The sequence below is a fragment of the Oncorhynchus nerka genome, linkage group LG11 (assembly GCF_034236695.1).
Source record: "Oncorhynchus nerka isolate Pitt River linkage group LG11, Oner_Uvic_2.0, whole genome shotgun sequence".
In the NCBI taxonomy this organism is placed as follows: domain Eukaryota; kingdom Metazoa; phylum Chordata; class Actinopteri; order Salmoniformes; family Salmonidae; genus Oncorhynchus; species Oncorhynchus nerka.
In genome coordinates, this window is record NC_088406.1 from 25,767,238 (window position 1) to 25,787,714 (window position 20,477).

Here is a 20,477-nt window from a genome sequence, read left to right on the forward strand (position 1 = left end):
AAAGCGCAAGGCCACACAAACCATTTGCTCCACACTCAGTGCATGGCTCCGTGCAGTGCGGTGCTTAATCCTGGGACCCAGTAGTCTGCATAGATACCTGATGCCATCTGCAGAAAACCTGTATCTTTCATATAGATGGTCATCAGGGAAGGCCAGTGGGTCCAACCGGTCCCTGAAGACCCTTTCTCGCCTGAAGGCTCTCCTCAGCACAAGTGCTTCTTCATCCACCACATCTCGCACGAATGGGCATGCCATTGTCAGAGCAGAAAGGAACACACAATTTTGGGCCTTCATATAGGCTAGTGGCCACACCTGGTGCTGGGGGGGTGGGCAAAAGAGGGCGATGCCTTATAACGATGACTTGGTTGTACTGATTGCTGGGAAAATAAAAAAAACCTTAGAAAGATGCCACCGTCCTGTGTGCTCACAATAAGAGCTCATATGTCATGGCTCACTTGACTTTACGAGAATATACCTAATTTTTATTTTGAGCTGTGTCATCTTCTTGGAGCTGGGGGAGGAAAGAAAATAATGATTAATACATTTGTGTTACAGTTAGCATACAGTGTACATTGAAGGCATATCTCACCTCCCTCTCAAGTTTTTTTATTTCAAGGTCCAGTTTCCTAATTGTCCTCTTTTTTATTTCGGACTCCAGTGCAAGATTTTCCATCTTTTTCTTCTTGTACTGAATGTCTATGTTTGCCAGTTCTATTTGGCGCCGGAGGTGGTTGCCATACAACTTTCTGATAGCTTGTGAGCTCTGTGAACACAATACAATTAGCGCAGCTGGAATTTGGCAGGATGTGGTGTCCTTTTATTAATACGCACTATGTTGCCAGGCTGGTTTTCCCACTGTATAGCATCTGGGTCCTGTAAAAGAAATTAGATTTTTTGATTTTGATGAAGACTCCTCACCATTGTAGAGTAAATAGTACTTTCACAGTCTTAACATGATACCTCATGCCTTCTGGAATCCAGAGAGATGGTCTCCTCCTCATCATCGTCTCCATCATGTGCTGTTGCTGCTGCACTGGGGCCTTCACCCTATCACATTTAATCGGATTCATATTGAAGCTAGTAGACAAGACATGCCAGGCCTACAGTATGCCTTTGATGGAGTACTCACTGGATCAGCATCGTCTGGTGCTTGTGCTGGTGGCTCTAACAGGAACACAGTGCTGCCAGGCACTGCAAGGCAATAGGTAAACCAAAGTCAGACAGTCCAAATTGATTCAATATGAATGTGGTTGTATCCCATGTAGAGATGGAAGGACATACCTTGAATGAAGCGGGTGGCATCTTGGGAGGAACCTATGCTCGTCTCTTTCCCCCCAGGGATCCCCTCTAAGACGGGCCTGCCTTTATTTAGCTCCAAGGCCATGTCCTCTGCTGGGGTAAGGTCAGCCTTTGGTGACCCACCACCCGTGCCTTGTCTGTGGGTATTCTTTTTCACTGCTAAAACAGTACAGACAATGTGTGAGCAGGCACCTTCTGGGTACAATATATGCTTGTGCTTTGTTAAATATTAGTCAGGGACCATACCATTCTGCAGAATGTTCTTGTATTTGATTTTGACCTGCTGCCATGTCCGTTTTGGCCCGTTCATGTTTAATCTACACACACATTTAATGGAGTCACACTGCAAAAAATTACTTGGTATTTTTGTCTTGTTTTCAGTAAAAATATCAAAAAATTTATCATAGCTTTATACAGTGTGATGGAGTTACTTTACACAATTTCACTCATATCTGCAGTGCATTTCAATTAAAAATTTAACCGTTTCATAATTACAGTACAACTGCATTTTTGGAGATGTGAATTAAATATTTGAATTGTAATTGTGATGTTTCAGCGGAGCGGTGAGTGTGTAATTGTGCACTACTTACGCATTCAGGCGGTCTGCAATACTTTGCCACGCTTTTTCTCTTTGCTTTATCACTGTGGCGGTGTTGCCTTTCTTCTTAATTATATCTTTTACCTCCTCGTATGCCTCCATGAGGATTTGTGCTTCCGACGGGGAAAAGTACGCGGCTCTAGTTGCCATGGTAAATCAGTTAATCTGTGATCTGTGGCGGGGTCTATTTGAGTGAGCCGTGAGCGCGCACCTATCCAGGATTGGTTTCACCTGGCTTAATGAATCCGTGTCTGCTCATCCTGGCTTGGTCTTTGTGCAACCAATTAAGCCTGGACGCACATGTTTTGGCTTCATTGAGCTCAGCTGAGTCATTTATCCCGGATGTCTTAATTCTACTTTTGTGCAACAGGCCCCAGGGCGTGACACTGGTAACCCTCATAAAATCTGACATAGCATCAGTAACCCAAAGTATTAAGCTGGAACAGACAAAGAAAACAACATTGACATTAATACAAATAAGGCTACTATTATACCATAAGTATTTTGGTGTATTTTGACAACCTGGGTTGATTAACAATATTGGGCAGTTAACACGTTTGTTTTTTATATAAATAAATGTGAGACACAAAAAAAGGCAGTGTAGAACACCATTGCCCAAAATGCACTGCTCCAATAACATTAAAAAGATTGTTCCCAAAGTTTGCACTCCCAAAAATGTTTTTTTCCTCTATGAATGAAGTCGCACAAGAAATGTGTGTATTTTCTCACGAATTAATCCACACAAAAACGCACAAAATCTGCTGAAATACTTTATGTACATATTTGCATGAATGAGTGTGAGATTGTGTACTATGAAACAACAACGCCAATTCGGTCTATTTCTCTGGGGTGTTGTTCAATTAGGTTTTGTTCAGTGCCAATTCCAGCCTGAGGAAGGTGGCTGAAGGGATGGTGCCATATGAGCTCGCTAGAGCACGACGTGCCCATAGTCTTTTTCCATTTGTGCCTATTGGTTAGTGCCTTGGCACTCATAATGGAGGGCGGTTGAAGTGCATGCAGTGTTGAAAACAATACAAACGACATAAGAGCATGACGTGGCATGACTGCAAAGTTGATGTGCACGACGAGAGCCCCCCTCGGATAGCCCCCCGTGGTATCTCAATTCAAGGGCACCCTGTTTGCGTTACTATTCTAAATTGGTACTAACTGGGGTTAATAATCGGCCTTATCTAAGGGACACTACATTGAAATACCACGTATGGCCCGCTGAGCATTCTAAACGCTCCCTCTGGGTTAGCCCCTGCAGTGGCTCCTGAGTCCCTCTCGGGGCATGCTTGGCATGTTGATTTGCAGTTCACCTATACGTTCTCTCCCTTTGACAGTGGCAGTCGACGGTCCTACGTTGCGCGTGGACTGGAGTGAAGCAAACTCCGTGTCTGACCTGGCGCTCTTCGGAAACACCCGGATCTGCTTGGCTCACAGACTCATTCTCCACGCGCCCCTAGGTACAGTGGACCACTGCGAGGTGCTGATTGTCACAGTTTGACACTTTTTTTGGCTCGGTCCACACATAGTGACGTGACACCTCCGAGTCCCCTGGACCTGCCGCCCAGCTACAGCTATCATACACTGTGCATTCAAGCGCGACCCTCTGTCACAGGAGATGTTTTCACTGGAGGAATGCTTATTGATTAGGCCTATACTGTTTACTCAATAACGCGCTACATGAGGCGGAACATCATTGTTCATCGCTATTATACTGGGTTCGTTTACATCAGGGGCGCAACTTTCACTAGAGATGGGGACATGTCCCCCACATTCTGAAATTGCATTTATGTCCCCCCCAGTTTTATAATTGGAATGTGATTCAAAACGAGGCAACGGTGTGCTTTAGGACCACCTGGACGCCTCCGAGCGGTCTGGTAGGCTGGTTGGAGTCTTTATCTGACTGGATCATTTAAAAAATAAATAATAATAATTAGGTCCCCCACACTTCTAAAACCAAAGTTGCGACCCTGGTTTACATCATATTCCATCAGCCTAAAGCAGCAGTTCTGAACGGAACACCAATATGTTTATATGTTTTAATAGCCTATCTGGAATATGTCTATTACATAAACCCCCGTGTTACTCGTTTATGTGTAGTTTATATTCTGTCTAATGCAATGGGAACGCCCATAATAGACCAAGTCAATAGACATTCACGATGTGAAGCAAAACATTATTTTCTCAGCCTTTTTTGGTTTAATAATTACCTAATTAACTAAGCCGTCCAAGTCGTTAAGAGTGATTCCGCTTTGGGTCCTCCATTTTGGTTTTCACTAAATGTTCACCAGTTAGTTTTCTAATTATTATATGAAGTAATTCAATGTCATTAGCAATTAATTTCTAATGCAGCTTTCAACTGGGAATCTCAATGGCACTGAGTGTAATGCCTTTTTTCCTTGGCCTAAATGCAATTAAACAGATCTACTTAGGAGAGTTGGACGGTAGGGTCGGCAGTGGTTCGGCCGCCAATGCTGCAGTCTCAATTACTGTGTAGGCTTCAGCACTTCTGACTGACTGGCTTTGTACAAATGGATGGTTGGCCGCAGTGCCACGTTGACATTGGGTTGGTTTGATTGAGCATGAGCAGGTGCTGCCCCCCATCCATTTGTTATTTTCGGAGTAGCTCTCTGTAACGATTTATTTGTATTTATTAAGGATTCCCATTAGCAGCTACTGTTCCTGGGGGTCCAGCAACATTAAGGCAATTATATACAATTTAAAATATTATCACAATACTTTTAACAGCACCTTACGTGTGTTCCCCCAGGCCACTACTCTACTATCACATATCTACAATATAAAATCCATTCATGAATATTATATTATTTATTGACCGCCACAATTGATTAGGCAATACCTAAACAATTTCAGGTATAGGCCTATCTAGAGGTGGAAACAATTATGCAATGAACCTGCTCACAGATTCTATATGCCTATCTCATTTAGTCCATGCTCTCTCTCTATTGACAGTCTTATGCAGGCTATAGAGAAGTAAATAGAATTCAGCAGGTTGCTGGAATAATTCACTCAAAGCTAATGATGAATCCGTCTCATCTCATTGTATCGATCAGCGCGCACCATCTGGATGTCGCAATGAGCCAGCGCGTGGCTGCAGTAACGAGGAGATTATTAGCACCGCCAAAATATTCCTCTCTCTCCTCTCTTCTCTCTACACCGCTCTATTGAATATCTCGGCGATGGAATAGAACGGTCAGTGCCATTATGATTGTTTGCCGCTTGGTGACCCTACAGGCACTGTCGCAGAGCCGTGCCAGCGTGCCCATTGCCATACAGAAGCTCCGCTGGTGCACGCGTGCCGGATCGTCCTCTCTCCACGTTCAACAAGCAATATAGATGTCGAATCTGTTTGTAGACAGTGTCGCCTCTGAAACCTATAGAACGCATTTGAGGCGTTAGTCTTCCATAGGAACATATGAATGTATAGCTAAATGGAGACTAGGAGTAAAAACAATCCGTGGCCATCCGTGTGCATGTGACGTCATCTATGAATCACAGATCCACGTTTCCTGCGAGAAATTGCTCCTTGGTGATCGGTCCTATAGCAATGTTTCTTTAGTGGAAAGTTCAGCAACCGTTTTCGAAGTACACAGGCATAGGGTCGCGAGGAGGCGAGCTCAGCACATACACGCAGTACACACACACAGCGTAGTATGTTAGAGAAGAGGGACTCGATTTGCATCCCATTTCTATGGAAAAGCTGCTCATCTGCGAGAAAACAAGGGGCGTTGTCACGGATGAAGGAACACTGTTATTATTAGACATTCTTGCGTGTATGTGTGCATGTAGCCAGTGTGTGCGCGTACGTTTGTTTTTGTGATATCAGCGTATTCAGTTCAAAGGAACTGTACTAGAACTGTCAAGTGTTAAAGCCTGTAGTAGGGCATTGCTGTGTCTCCCTGTCGCTATATGCACGTCATTCTGGCACCTATTTGGCAACCCATTGGGCCATCCTAGTTTATTTTGGCAGATTGAACTTGAATATAATATTTTCTCAATTTTATTCGTAAAATAAGGACAGTAGTTGTAAATAAATTCCAGTTCGACAGCGAGATCTCGTATGAAACTCTTGGCATTGCGTCTGTATAACTTTAGACCGTCCCCTCGCCGGGCGCGAACCAGGGACCCTCTGCACACATCAACAGTCACCCTCGAAGCATCGTTACCCATCGGAGCCGCGGCCCTTGCAGAGCAAGGGGAACCACTACTTCAAGGTCTCAGAGCAAGTGACTTCACTGATTGAAACGCTATTTAGCGCGCACCACCGCTAACTAGCTAGCCGTTTCACATCCGTTACATCTGCAGTTTTGGAGAAGATTGGGAGTTCAATACACCGAGCAGATACGCGGAATGCCAATTACTCAATTAATATATAGCCTACTGCCAGTGCTGCTGATGTTTTCGTTTACTTTTCTGAGTTGAGAATGCTTCATAGTCCTCTCGTCACTATAGAGAGTTTATGGTAAAGGAATGGTTGAACAGAAACGACAGTGGATGTCACAAGTGAGTCTCGGATTTTAAACTGAGTAATGGCAACCTCGGCACCTTGCTTTCTGTTCACTAGACTGTGCCAGATTAGCCCATGGCTTGTCAGTAAAACACCGGGCATGTCCTCGTTATTTTACAAAATGGATATGTGTGTGTTTCCGTGCATGTGGAAGCACAAGAGTGCCATGATCTTCACCCGTCTGTGTGGGGATGAATGCTGCGGATGCCTTCGCCATTCCGAGCTCTCAGCTCGCGTTCAGTAGGGGAGAGTGGGTGAAGAGGTAGGAGGGGTGACGGTGGTGTAAAGTGCAGTGGCGCCTGGGGTCATGTGAAACTCGAAGGCATGACATATCTCCCAGGTTTTCTTCAGTGATGCGGGAGCTCGGGTCTCTCTGCGGCGCTAGAGGATTTTCACGTCTCTCAGTAGTGGTTGACATAATCGCCAGCGCGGGAACATCTGAGCTCGCAGAGCCCCTGTCTCCGGGCTGTTTCAAAACGTTTCAGTATTGAGAGCGCAAACGTAGATTGACGTGGGATCAGCTAACTGTCTACATTATAGACACGTGGACGAAACTAGGCTATAAAAAGCAATGCTGAATAAAAGCGCGTGTCAACACCAGATACAATGTTTGCGGTGTGACTTTACAGGATAGGCAGACCATACTAAGGGAGTAGAGTAGAGAGGATTAACAGACCAGACCAATGGAGTAGAGTAGAGAGGATTGACAGACCAGACCAATGGAGTAGAGTAGAGAGGTTTGACAGACCAGACCAGGGGAGTAGAGTAGAGAGGATTGACAGACCAGACCAGGGGAGTAGAGTAGAGAGGATTGACAGACCAGACCAATGGAGTAGAGTAGAGGATGGATAGACCAGACCAAGGGAGGAGGGTAGAGAGGAGGGGATTGTTCTGTAGTTTCATCATAATATTCTTTCAATGACCCTTCAGATCATTAATGCAGTGTGTGTGTGTGTGTGTGTGTGTAAAAACAATGAAAACAGGTTTTCTCTACCTTGAAAACACGAGTGCTCTTTTAGATCCGTTTGAAAGGATTTCTTGGTAGTCATAGCATGTACAGTACATCTGTATAATAGCCTCCACTACTTGTCATCATTAATGGTTGTTTTTTCCTTCACAGGTAAATGTTGAAGACACCGTTGAAATGTTACCAAAATCGAGAAGAGCACTTACCATTCAAGAGATTGCGGCATTAGCCAGATCTTCATTACATGGTAAATACGAGCATTGCGCACAAACACAGTGTCTATTGTCTATTGATATACAGTAAGAATCAGCAGTAATGTTGGCCGTGACCTGCAAATACTCAGCTTTCCAGAATACACAGAAAGATTGACAGAATACTACAATCCTTTACCCATAAGGTAGTCAGTGGTGTCAGGGTCCACAGCGTCAAAGTCAGTCCTGTTCCACACGTAACGAGCCACCTGTCAGACACACACACACACACACACACACACACACACACACACACACACACACACACACACACACACACACACTCTTTACACTTTACATGTATGTGACACTTACCCTCTAATCTTTGACCTCTAGGCATTTCCCAGGCGATGAAGGACCATGTGACACGGCCCACAGGCATGGCCCAGGGCAGGGTGGCCCACCTGATAGAGTGGAAGGGCTGGTGTAAGCCCACTGACACCCCCGCAGCTCTGGAGTCTGACTTCAACAACTACTCTGACCTCACTGAGGGAGAACAGGAGGCCCGCTTCGCTGCAGGTCAGTAGCCCTACCTAGTTTATCATTACGATCATTTAGTTTTACTTTAACAAGTAAGTTGACTGAGAATGTTTTTTGTAGCAATGACTTGAGGTATTAAAATGTTGTGCAATGTTCCTCTTTCTCTCATTTTTTTTGTCCCCTTCTTTCTATGCCACTATTTTTTCCTCTGTTCCTGTCTGCCTCCCTCCCTGCAGTGCAGCCTCTCAAGGTTAATTTGCACAGTAAGGTTCTGCTCCTGGCTAGTGCCGGCGTGACTGAGCACTTTTCTCTGTGCCCCTCGTCTCGTCTCCTCTCATTTTTATTTTATTTCCTCTCCTCTCCTCTCCTCTCCTCTCCTCTCCTCCTCTCCTCTCCTCTCCTCTCCTCTCCTCTTGTCTCCTATCCTCTCCTTTCCACACTTAATATGCCCCTTTACACACATACAGGCATGCAAACACTTCTACCCCCTTCTGATTCCACCATCACATCCAGCTGACCCCAGGGCTCCTTTTGAACTTTAGCTGGGCTTGGGTGACTTTACAGTGAATGTATTGTACTGTATATGGGAGAGTGTAAATGTGTGACTGTTTTGTAGAAGTGATTTGTTTTCAATTATGGGAGAGAGCACAAGGGTAAATGTGTCGGAAGGTTTTTGACTATGTATGCACTGTATATGGTATGTATTTGTGTGTGTGTGTGTGCTGGCTCTCATGATAGATTAAGTCCGCTGAATGGGAGTTACAGTGGTGGTTCTGTCCATGTGGGGTTGTCCTATTGATGTACCAGCACGTGCCAACACACGCACTCTCTCTCTCTCTCTCTCTCTCTCTCTCTCTCTCTCTCTCTCTCTGTCTCTCTCTCTCTCTCTCTCTCTCTTTATCTCTCTCACCCTTTAGACTATATGTGAGAGGGAAAATAGACCATGTACTTTTCAGTGTGTGTTTGTATCTGTGTGAGTGTGTCAAATGTTACTGTGTGTGTGTGACTGTGTGCAGGGCTACAGTTCCCTTGGTTTACTCTGAAGAGGCCATCAAAGTGTTCTGGGAGTGTGCTGTTCTTAACATGTCTGCATGGGAGAAGAGCCAATCTCTGCAGGGCCAACACGCACTCAAGCAGCATGGATGTAAACCTTGTGTGTATAAGATGGAGAAAGACAATGAGAAACAGAAAGAGACTAGCGGTATGTGTTGGAGGATGGGCCTCCTTGTGTGTGAAGGCTGAGTTTAGGGTTGAGCCACAGTAGAATATGAATGGGAGAATCGATCTCTGTGTGAACCAACACATGAATACAGAACACATGACAGCAGAGAACAGCGGAGAGGCAAATAGAGAGAAATGAGATGAGAGGGATTGGGAAAGAAAGAGAGAGCGAAAGAGAGATAGAGAAATGAAATCGAAATGAGGTGAAAAATAGGGAGATTGAAATGCAAAGGAAAATGAGATGAATGAGGAAAGGAGAGGAACACGTGTGGCTGAGGGAGAGAGGAGAAATAAATGAGAAGAGAGGAATGAGAAAAGAGAGGGATTGGATGGAATACAAAAGAGAGGAGAGGAATGAGGAAAGGAACGCCATTGGAGCAGCGGAGAGAAAGAGGTCATTTGTGATTGGCTAGCTCGTGACAGTGATTGGAGGTGATTGGTCAGTTTGTCTCTCCGGAACGTTGGCTCTGTCACATGCCGAGTCACCTCAGCCACAGAGAAACCCACGATCACCATGTCCCCTGTGTGTGTTTTTATTTGTGCTATTTCATGTACATGTGTGTATAAATATATGTGTGAATAGGAAATGCTTTTTGCATATCCCAACTCTCCCTGAGACACCCTCAGAGAGTGGTCATTATTAACAATTACAGTTAAGTGCCTTGCTCAAGGAAACATCAGCAGATTTTTCACCTTGTCGGCACGAAGATTCAAACTAGCGACCATTCAGTTACTGGCCCAACGCTCTAACCACTAGGCTCCCTGCCACACCCCGCTGGGCTACCTGCCACACCCCGCTGGGCTACCTGCCACACCCCGCTGGGCTACCTGCCACCCAGCTGGGCTACCTGCCACACCCCGCTGGGCTACCTGCCACACCCCGCTGGGCTACCTGCCACACCCCGCTGGGCTACCTGCCACCCAGCTGGGCTACCTGCCACACCCCACTGGGCTACCTGCCACACCCCGCTGGGCTACCTGCCACCCAGCTGGGCTACCTGCCACACCCCGCTGGGCTACCTGCCACACCCCGCTGGGCTACCTGCCACCCAGCTGGGCTACCTGCCACACCCCGCTGGGCTACCTGCCATACCCCGCTGGGCTACCTGCTACCCTTTTCTCCCCAATTTTGTGGTATCCAATTGGTATTTACAGTCTTGTCTCATCGCTGCAACTCCCGTACGGAAGCGAAGGTCGAGAGCCGTGCGTCCTCCGAAACACAACCCAACCAAGCCACACTGCTTCTTGACACACCAAGCCACACCAATGTGTCGGAGGAAACACCGTACACCTGGCGACTGTGTCAGCGTTCACTGCACCCGGCCCGCCACAGGAGTCGCTAGTGCGCGATGACAAGGACATCCCTGCTGGCCAAACCCTCCCTTAACCCGGACGACGCTGGGCCAGTAGGCCCCATGGGTCTCCTGGTCGCGGCCGGCTGCGGATTTGAACCCAGAATCTCTAGTGGCACAACTAGCACTGCGACGCAGTGCTTTAGACTACTGCGAATACTCGGGAGGCCAATCTCACATTTCTGATTGTGTTACAGTGCATTCGGAAAGTATTCAGACCCCTTGACTTTTTCTACATTTTGTTACATTACAGCCTTATTCTAAAATGGATTTAAACAAATTTCCCTCATCCATCAACACACAATACCCCATAATGACATAGTTAAAACAGGTTTTACTTTTTTTGTGCAAATTTATTTAAAATACAAAACTCATATCACATTTACATAAGTATTCAGTACTTTGTTGAAGCACCTTTGGCAGTGATTACAGCCTCATTCTGTTTAATATTGACGCTACAAGCTTGGCACACCTGTATTTGAGGAGTTTCTCACATTCTTTTCTGCAGATCCTCTCAAGTTTTGTCAGGGTCGATGGGTAGCATTGCTGCACAGGTCTCTCCAGAGATGTTCAATCGGGTTCAAGTCCGGGCTCTGGCTGGGCCATTCAAGGACAACCAAAGATTTGTCCCGAAGCCACTCCTGCATTGTTTTGGCTGCGTGCTTAGGGTCGTTGTCCTGTTGGAAGGTGAACCTTCGCTCCAGTCTGTGGTCCTGAGTGCACTGGAGCAGGTTTTCATCATGGTCTCTCTGTACTTTGTTCCGTTAATCTTTCCCTCGATATTGACTTGTCTCCCAGTCCCTGCCACTGACAAACATCCCCACAGCATGACGCTGCCACCACCATGCTTCACCGTAGGGATGGTGCCAGGTCTCCTCCAGATGTGACACTTGGCATTCAGGCCAAAGAGTTCAATCTTGGTTTCATCAGACCAGAGAATCTTGTTTCTCATGGCCAGAGTCCTTTAGGTGCCTTTTGGCAAACTCCAAGTGGGCGGTCATGTGCCTTTTACTGATGAGTGGCTTCCGTCTGGCCGCTCTACCACAAAGGCCTGATTGGTGGAGTGCTGAAGAGGCGGTTGTTTTTCTGGAATGTTTTCCCATCTCCATAGAGGAACTCTGGAGTTCTGTCAGAATGACCATTGGTTTCTTGGTCACCTCCCTGACCAAGGCCCTTCTCCCCTGATTGCTCATTTCGGCTGGGTGGGCCAGCTCTAGGAAGAGTCTTGGTGGTTCAAAACTTCTTCCATTTAACTTCTTCCATTCAATGCAGAATTGTTTTGGTACCTTTCCCCAGATCTGTGCCTCGACACAATCCTGTTTCGGTGCACTATGGACAATTCCTTGTTTTTTTCTCTGACATGCACTGTCAACTGTGGGACCTTATATAGACAGGTGTATGCCTTTCTAAATAATGTCCAATCAGTTGAATTTACCACAATTTACAAACATCTCAAGGATGATCAATGGAAACAGGATGCACCTGAGCTCAATTTCAAGGCTCATAGCATAGGGTCTGAATAAGGTATCTGTTTTTATTTGTAATAAATTTGCAAAAATGTCTAAAAACCTGTTCTCTCCTTGTTATTATGTGGTATTGTGTGTAGATTAATGAGGAAAAAATGTATTCAAATCAATTTTAGAATAAGCCTGTAAAGTAACAAAATGTGGAAAAAGTCAAAGGATCTGAATACTTTCCGAATGCACTGTACCTGTGATTTCTGTGTGTGAATTATCTGCAGTGTTTGCATATATACCCAGGTGACATGTTTGTATGTTTGTATGATCTACGACCACTCCGGTTTAGAACCTTGCTGTGATGTCAGTCTATCCCTGTACTCTTCCACAGAAAATACCTGTCAATCAAAAAATGTATGCCTGCGTCAATCATGGGCACCCAGGGACAGGGCTCGATGTCTGACCTGTGTGTGAATGTGTGTGTGTATTAAATGTTGGTGAATATGATGTCTAACAAATGTGTGTTTCAGGTGTGGCGGAGCAGTTTGCCATAGCGGAGGCTAAGCTGAGAGCCTGGTCGTCTGTGGATGGAGATGACTCTAATGACGACTCTTATGATGAGGACTTCATTCCCGCCAACGAGCCCACAACACAAAGCACGGGTACTGTACACACACACACACACACACACACACACACACACACACACACACACACACACACACACTCTAAATATCATAATCAGACCACCTCCAATACGATACCAACTTTTTAAACTTTCAAATTTGAGTCAATACTACCCTATTACAACTGGAGTATCACTGAAGAATACATGGTCCTCCCTTCTAATACCTTCATTTGTTCCTACCCCCTACTCCAGGTCTTGCACATCCTTTCTCCCCATCCCCCCACCTCCCTGTCTCCTCTAACTGTGTGGTGATGAATCTGTCTGAAACTCTGATTGTCCCAGTGCCCTACTTTCATTCTCTCACAAAAAATGTTGTTCCCCGGCGCAATTTGATATCCCACATGCAAGTTTAATTTGATTCCTTTGCTGCAGACAAGGGGGGGGGTTGAGTTTGTTGGTTGTGTGAGTGGACTATACATTTAGTGTGTGTGTGTTTGTGAATGTTTGTGTGTACTATTGTGGGGATGCCAATGCTTTTATGCTGATTGCTTACTCCACTGCACCAAATATGACTGCTTTGTTTTACTTGATAATGTAATTTATTTTAATTTAGTATTACGTATTTTATTCCGTAACACTATATGGGTGAGAAGTTGCCCCAAAGGCACAGATCTAGGATCAGCTTACATCCTATAACCTCCACCCTTTCCAGATATAGCCTGATAAGTCAGTTTGACTACTTAACGTGTCTGCTGTCATTCCATAACAATACATTGCTCTCTCATCAGTAGGGCTCCTAGTTTTTCCTGACCACGTGATCTGACCTCATCAGGCATGGTAAGACAATAGGCAGGGTCATTCAGTACATTCACTGTCTCTCTTCTCCCCCTCTCTCCCCCTCTCTGAACCCCCTCAGAGGTGCCCCCCTACCTGAGGGACCTTCTTCACAGTCAGGTGTGTCAGCACCTGGGTCTGCGGGGGCCATGCTGCGAGGGAGCAGGTAGAGGAGACAGGCCCTCGCCCACTTCCACAGACACCATCTGCTCCAGCCTCTGCAGCCTGGACGAGCAACACCCCTTACTGCGAGATCTCACCCATCACTGCGGCAACAACTACGGTAACGCCGCCGAGCTGGCTGCCAAGATCCTCTCGGCCCTGCAAGGGGGAGAGGAGCTGCTGTTGGCCCGCCTCCAGAGGGTGGAGCAGGGGGTTAGAGGGGGAGGGGACTTCAACAGCCTGGGGGGTGGGAGGGGCCGGCCAGGGGGGGAGGAATCGCCCTGCTACTCTGTGACCTACTCCGAGACCTACCTGTCACCCGGGGAGGATGACGATACGCCCTGCAAAGACTACGAGGGCACCGTGTGCCAGGGAGAAGGAGATGGCGAGGTGTACCCACCTGACTATGCCACCCACAGGAAGGTCTCAGACGTAGCCTCCTCCGGGGTGGTGTCTCTGGACGAGGATGAAGAGGAGGAAAAGGAGGAGGAGGAGAGGGAGAGAGAGCAGGGAAACCAATGTCATTGATTTTTGTTTCATCCATTGTTTCTCTGTCCATCTCTCCGTCCCTCACATGGCCTCTGATATGTTAAGCCTGTCCATCTCTCCGTCCCTCACATGGCCTCTGATATGTTAAGCCTGTCCATCTCTCCGTCCCTCACATGGCCTCTGATATGTTAAGCCTGTCCATCTCTCCGTCCCTGACATGGCCTCTGATATGTTAAGCCTGTCCATCTCTCAGTCCCTCACATGGCCTCTGATATGTTAAGCCTGTCCATCTCTCCGTCCCTCACATGGCCTCTGATATGTTAAACCTGTCCATCTCTCCGTCCCTCACATGGCCTCTGATATGTTAAGCCTGTCCATCTCTCCGTCCCTCACATGGCCTCTGATATGTTAAACCTGTCCATCTCTCCGTCCCTCACATGGCCTCTGATATGTTAAGCCTGTCCATCTCTCCGTCCCTCACATGGCCTCTGATATGTTAAGCCTGTCCATCTCTCCGTCCCTCACATGGCCTCTGATATGTTAAACCTGTCCATCTCTCCGTCCCTCACATGGCCTCTGATATGTTAAGCCTGTTCATCTCTCCGTCCCTCACATGGCCTCTGATATGTTAAGCCTGTCCATCTCTCCGTCCCTCACATGGCCTCTGATATGTTAAGCCTGTTCATCTCTCCGTCCCTCACATGGCCTCTGATATGTTAAACCTCTGATATGTTAAACCTGTCCATCTCTCCGTCCCTCACATGGCCTCTGATATGTTAAACCTGTCCATCTCTCCGTCCCTCACATGGCCTCTGATATGTTAAACCTGTCTGCATGTTTTTTTTTCATGACTTGAACTCTTACTGCTGTGTAACCCCTCTGTCCTGGCCTTATGGCATCATGTCGATCCCCTACCCGCCTGCCCATTTGATATGTATCAATATATTTTTGTCTTGAGGCGTCCAAACAATCTTTTCTATCAATGTGAAGCAGGACAGCTGGACTGGCTGTCACAGCCTTCAATAAGAAGCCCAACAATTGGTCTGTGGTTTCAGTAAGAAGCCCATGGATTGGCCAGTGGGGTTTAGTGCTCCACCCACACACAACAAGAAAGCGAGAGACTGCTAAAAACTAAAAAAGACAGAAAAAGACTGAATCTTAAAACTATGAAATATCTTTGCATGTGTTTGCAAGTGCTGAACTGAACTTGTGTGCTGACCTGGTCTTGAGCACGTCAGTTTGCAGTTTGGGCTGTTCTGTATAACCCCACCCTTCCCCCGCCACCACCCAGATACAATGTATCCCATTGGTGGACAGGTTCCACTGCATCCTGAAACCTGAAACCCCTCCTCTCTTTTGCAAGAGATGTAAGCCGTGTTCCTCTGCCCAGGCGTTGCTGACGGGTGCCAGATCTTCCTAAATCTGGATAGTTATTTTACGTATCAGCTAACCACATCATATGCTACACCAATCTGGTGTCTGACGGCACAGTCGATGACGTGGCACACAACCATTGGATGATGCATGCAAGGTCTGAACAGGGGAGCGCGACCCCTAGCATCCTTCTGGGCATGGCTTGCTGAGTATGCCAAACTACCTACCGTAACCTGTCACCAACAGTTATGAGCAAATGCTGGAATGTCTTAAAAGTGACAGGAAATATGTATTTGATATGCTTTTATTGTACTAGTTTTCTATCATTCAACATGTTGTTGTTATTATAATTATTCTGAATATCATTATGACTAACCGTCATAATGACATACTATAGCTACCGGATTTTGTTTTTGGTTCTATGGTTTCCTATATGGAAGGCCAATGGTCTAGGCCTTCAAAGACAAAAACACAAATAGAATGTTCCAGAAGTGACCATTTGGTGAAAGAGATGCTGTTTGGTGGAGCAATTGTTGTTCAAAGACAGAAAGCTAGTTTTCAGTGAGGTGTTGCATTGGAGATTTTCTATATTTTTGTATGCATTGTTTTTGCTTTAATCTTTGCCGATGCGGCGTGCCAGTGTATGTGTTTTTTGCACGAAGCTAACGTGGCTGTAGATTTCTCCTTTCTTTGTTATCACTGTGTGATATAGTATACTGGGAAAAAAATACAAATGTGAACAAAAAATGTTTTATTTTACTTGGAAAGGGGATACTGTGATACAGTTTGTTATTGACATGATCCTCAATGGAAATGTTTTCTTCTCTTTGTAATTATATCGGACTTCTTTCTTTCCTGTCATAGCTGCTCCTAAAGCAAAATTCCACGTTTATTTCCATTCTTTTTCAGACGATGTCAGGAAAAGGGCATTTTTTGTAAATAAATCGAAATCATTCCATTGCCATGGTGATCTGAGGAACCTTAAATTGGTTCGGTCAGAGTGACTGTCACTCATACAACTCAGGAAGTCCCATTGGTTCAGAGCGCCAGTATATCCCAGCCGTACACAACAAGCCACTGCTCACTCATCCTCTATCTCAGCGAACTACTGTGTGTGTGTGTGTGTGTGTGTGTGTGTGTGTGCGCGTGTAAGGAAATTAATTCCCGATTAAAGCACAGAATTAGTGCTCAGCTCACCTCTTCAGCTCTCACTGATTGTTCAGGAAAGCCTCTGTATGTGTGTGTGTGTGTGTGTGTGTGTGTGTGTGTGTGTGTGTGTGTGTGTGTGTGTGTGTGTGTGTCTGTGTGTGTGTGTCTGTGGTAAAATTATACACGGTCATCAAGCTTGCATTTGTGTGTCTGCTCCAAAAAACCCTAATGCAGTGATTCCCTTTAAACAGTGTAGCAGTGTAGCAGTGTTCTGACTGGAGGTATAAGGCTCGGCCTACATGGTGCTTTTGGAAAGGACATCAGACCAATTACCGATCTCGCTTTTTGGAAACTAAAACTGTTTTTTGTTGTTGACTTTCTGCCATTAGGACAGAGAGATGTTTAAAAGTAGAGGAGGCGTCATACATTTTAGCACCATGATTTGAAACAAAACAACTGAATTATTTGATAATGACACCTCTAACAACTAGTGGACTGAACGAGTCTGAGACACAAATTAAACTCAGGGGGAACCATTACGCCTGTGCATTCATTTATAACCTTTGACCTCCTGTGTTCTGATTGGCCAGACGGTCAGGTCAATTCCATTCATTCTGTCCAATGACAAACGTTAACCCACCACTGAGCCAGAGCTATAGATCCACTTGACATCCACAACATGCTGACATTTACATTATGGTTCTACACAGAACAATTCACAGTATGTAGAAAGACACTACAACAGCTAGGTGGTTTTTCTAGAATGCGTCTGGTAATGCTCTCTATTCTAATGCAGTGTTCTGTGCATCCATTTATCATGGTCGACGAGATTGTCTGGAGTACGAGTTTCTCAGCAACTCAATTAACTTAATGGAACAGTGAGCAGAGCACTGTTTGTCTACCTGCCTCAATTACAGCTGTACAAAGTTGCTCGTATGGTAGTGGACCTCCTCTTTGACAAGGTCAAGGGTTAAAAGTGAAACTAGACTTGTGGAAGGTTAGATCCTGGTGTTTAGAGGATTGGAGAGTTTGAGTATTATCTAGTTGAAGGGACACTGCGTCACTGTCCTTTCACTGACATTACAGAGAGGGGATGTTTGCGGCCCGACAAGGTTGTGATTTTGTCCTGATGCAGTGACGTGTGTTGCATTGTTTTCTGTCCCCCAAGTCTGGCTGCATGGCGCACTCACTGAAAGTGCCCCCCTGGTGGTGTGTGACGGGCACCTTGGTTCCGGGCATCTCGTTCACACACAGCTGTCACACACACTCTCCCTCTCTGTCTCAGTCTGTCTCATTTCTCATCCCCTTCTCCTTTCTGTCTCTGTCCCTTTGTCTCCTGCATCTCCTGTCTCCCACTTTCACCATTTCAGTCTGTTTCCCTCTCCTTCTATCTCTCCTTCTATCTCTCCTTCTCTTCCTTCCTTCCTTCCTTCCTTCCTTCCTTCCTTCCTTCCTTCCTTCCTTCCTTCCTTCCTTCCTTCCTTCCTTACTTCCTCCCCTGTCCTTATCCACAGGAGCCATTTCTTATGTAACTGGGGGACAGCAGGGCTGAGTGCTACCTTTGTTGACAGGCAATTAGCCAGCGATGATGAAAAACAACTGATGGACACATAGAGCAATAGGAGATGTCTCCTTTCTTTTATCCTCTCCTGCCGTGTGTCTCTATCTTTGCTGTCTCTCCTTCCCCCTCTGACCTAATTTGAGTATTTTGAGGTTAACTGCCCCAAAAAGCTGCTAGTGGTTGCTATAAGAGGCGGGTGATGTAATGGGGTGGCGCCACTGTCCTGTGATTGGATCAATGTCCTATGATTTATACTGCGCCAACCAATGGAAATTAGTGTCTCTATCCTAGTGCGGCACAGATGGATTTGAAATCGAGGCATGTCCTGTGTGTGTTTGTAGAGAGAGAGAGAGGCCACATGTTCTATGTGTGGCCTGTTGCTCCAGGCCAGCACTGACATTGGGCACTTATCACAGCAAGAGACTCTCACTACTGCTCCAGATTCTCTGTGTGTGGTTGTGCGTGTGTGTGACGTTCTGTGTGTAATAGAAACAGCCGGGAAAGACATCAAAACCTCTGACAGACGGTGGCAGTGGAGAGTGGGAGGAGTGGATATGCACTGTAGAATATGGATATTCAACCTGCAGTGGTCCCATCGCCCTAGCCTAGCTTCCTCTTGGAGCTTGAGAGAGTCACTGCCTCAGCACCCCACACCCATAAGGTAAACATCTAGACACTACAGGCTTTCTGTTGAACATCTAGACACTACAGGCTTTCTGTTGAACATCTAGACACTACAGGCTTTCTGTTGAACATCTAGACACTACAGGCTTTCTGTTGAACATCTAGACACTACAGGCTTTCTGTTGAACATCTAGACACTACAGGCTTTCTGTTGAACATCTAGACACTACAGGCTTTCTGTTGAACGTCTAGACACTACAGGCTTTCTGTTGAACATCTAGACACTACAGGCTTTCTGTTGAACATCTAGACACTACAGGCTTTCTGTTGAACATCTAGACACTACAGGCTTTCTGTTGAACGTCTAGACACTACAGGCTTTCTGTTGAACATCTAGACACTACAGGCTTTCTGTTGAACATCTAGACACTACAGGCTTTCTGTTGAACATCTAGACACTACAGGCTTTCTGTTGAACATCTAGACACTACAGGCTTTCTGTTGAACGTCTAGACACTACAGGCTTTCTGTTGAACATCTAGACACTACAGGCTTTCTGTTGAACATCTAGACACTACAGGCTTTCTGTTGAACATCTAGACACTACAGGCTTTCTGTTGAACGTCTAGACACTACAGGCTTTCTGTTGAACATCTAGACACTACAGGCTTTCTGTTGAACATCTAGACACTACAGGCTTTCTGTTGAACATCTAGACACTACAGGCTTTCTGTTGAACATCTAGACACTACAGGCCCTGCATACAGAACTAGGAGGCAACAGCAGACTGCTGTAAACGTCTCATTGGAGAGCTATAGTGTAATCTTCACAGATTAGAGAGTAAGCTGGGAGAGCAGAATTGGGCTGTGTTTAACCCACATTAGCCTCTACCGCCACAGCAGTGCTTAATTAAAACTACCCACAATTCCCTATGTGCTGGGCGGTGAGGTGACACCAAGGTAATGTCGTGGCTCTGGTGCACACACAAACACACATCTAAACACACACACACATGCATCTAAAAACACACACATACACAGACACACATTAAAACACACTTGTATACACACAGACTCTGCTGTAATTCCCTTGTCTGAATGCAACAACTTTATATGTGAGAAAGATGCAATATACCAAGAGCACTCAGTCTCCCACAGCAAGATAACCATGAAACAAAGCCTACAACTATAAGAACCAGAGTACCATGTCACTTCTGCCTGTTGCCCCTCTTACTGGTATCTGTGAATCTTCCTCACACACACACACACACACACCTCTAATCCCTCAGAGATCTTTTATCAACATTCTCTAATTTCTTTTTATTAATTTCCTCTCATTCTTTTGGTTGAATGTACTACTTTGAATATTGCCACTTGATTTAAAAAATGAACTGGACTGGCTTTTGTTTGCTGCACCTGGCATAATTTGAAGTTCTTAATAAATTATCCTTAATGTTCTTTGCAAAAAAAAAATGAAATTCTTACTTGGTATAATTGT

At 45.7% G+C, this 20,477-nt stretch overlaps 2 protein-coding genes across 3 annotated transcripts; one reads left to right on the top strand and one right to left on the bottom strand.

The window, feature by feature from the left end:
* Nucleotides 1-4: 4 nt before the first annotated feature.
* Nucleotides 5-7,543, bottom strand: LOC135573955 (uncharacterized). Of its 2 annotated transcripts, XM_065024327.1 has the most exons (8): nt 1,546-7,543; nt 1,282-1,458; nt 1,130-1,191; nt 961-1,047; nt 832-873; nt 590-763; nt 476-511; nt 5-377 (listed from the first exon to the last, which is right to left on the bottom strand). In XM_065024327.1, the coding sequence occupies exons 1-7, from the start codon at nt 1,607-1,609 to the stop codon at nt 476-478; spliced, it is 642 nt and encodes a 213-aa protein (XP_064880399.1). In that variant the 5' UTR covers nt 1,610-7,543; the 3' UTR covers nt 5-377. The 2 variants fall into 2 exon arrangements, with proteins under 2 accessions (XP_064880399.1, XP_064880398.1); XM_065024326.1 differs by lacking the exons at nt 5-377; nt 476-511 and having other exon boundaries at nt 523-763.
* On the top strand, nt 7,534-14,990 carry LOC115122546 (protein FAM131A-like). Its single transcript, XM_065024328.1, has 4 exons — nt 7,534-7,645; nt 7,986-8,168; nt 12,690-12,821; nt 13,704-14,990. The coding sequence occupies exons 1-4, from the start codon at nt 7,576-7,578 to the stop codon at nt 14,309-14,311; spliced, it is 993 nt and encodes a 330-aa protein (XP_064880400.1). The 5' UTR covers nt 7,534-7,575; the 3' UTR covers nt 14,312-14,990.
* The last annotated feature ends 5,487 nt before the right edge of the window (nt 14,991-20,477 follow it).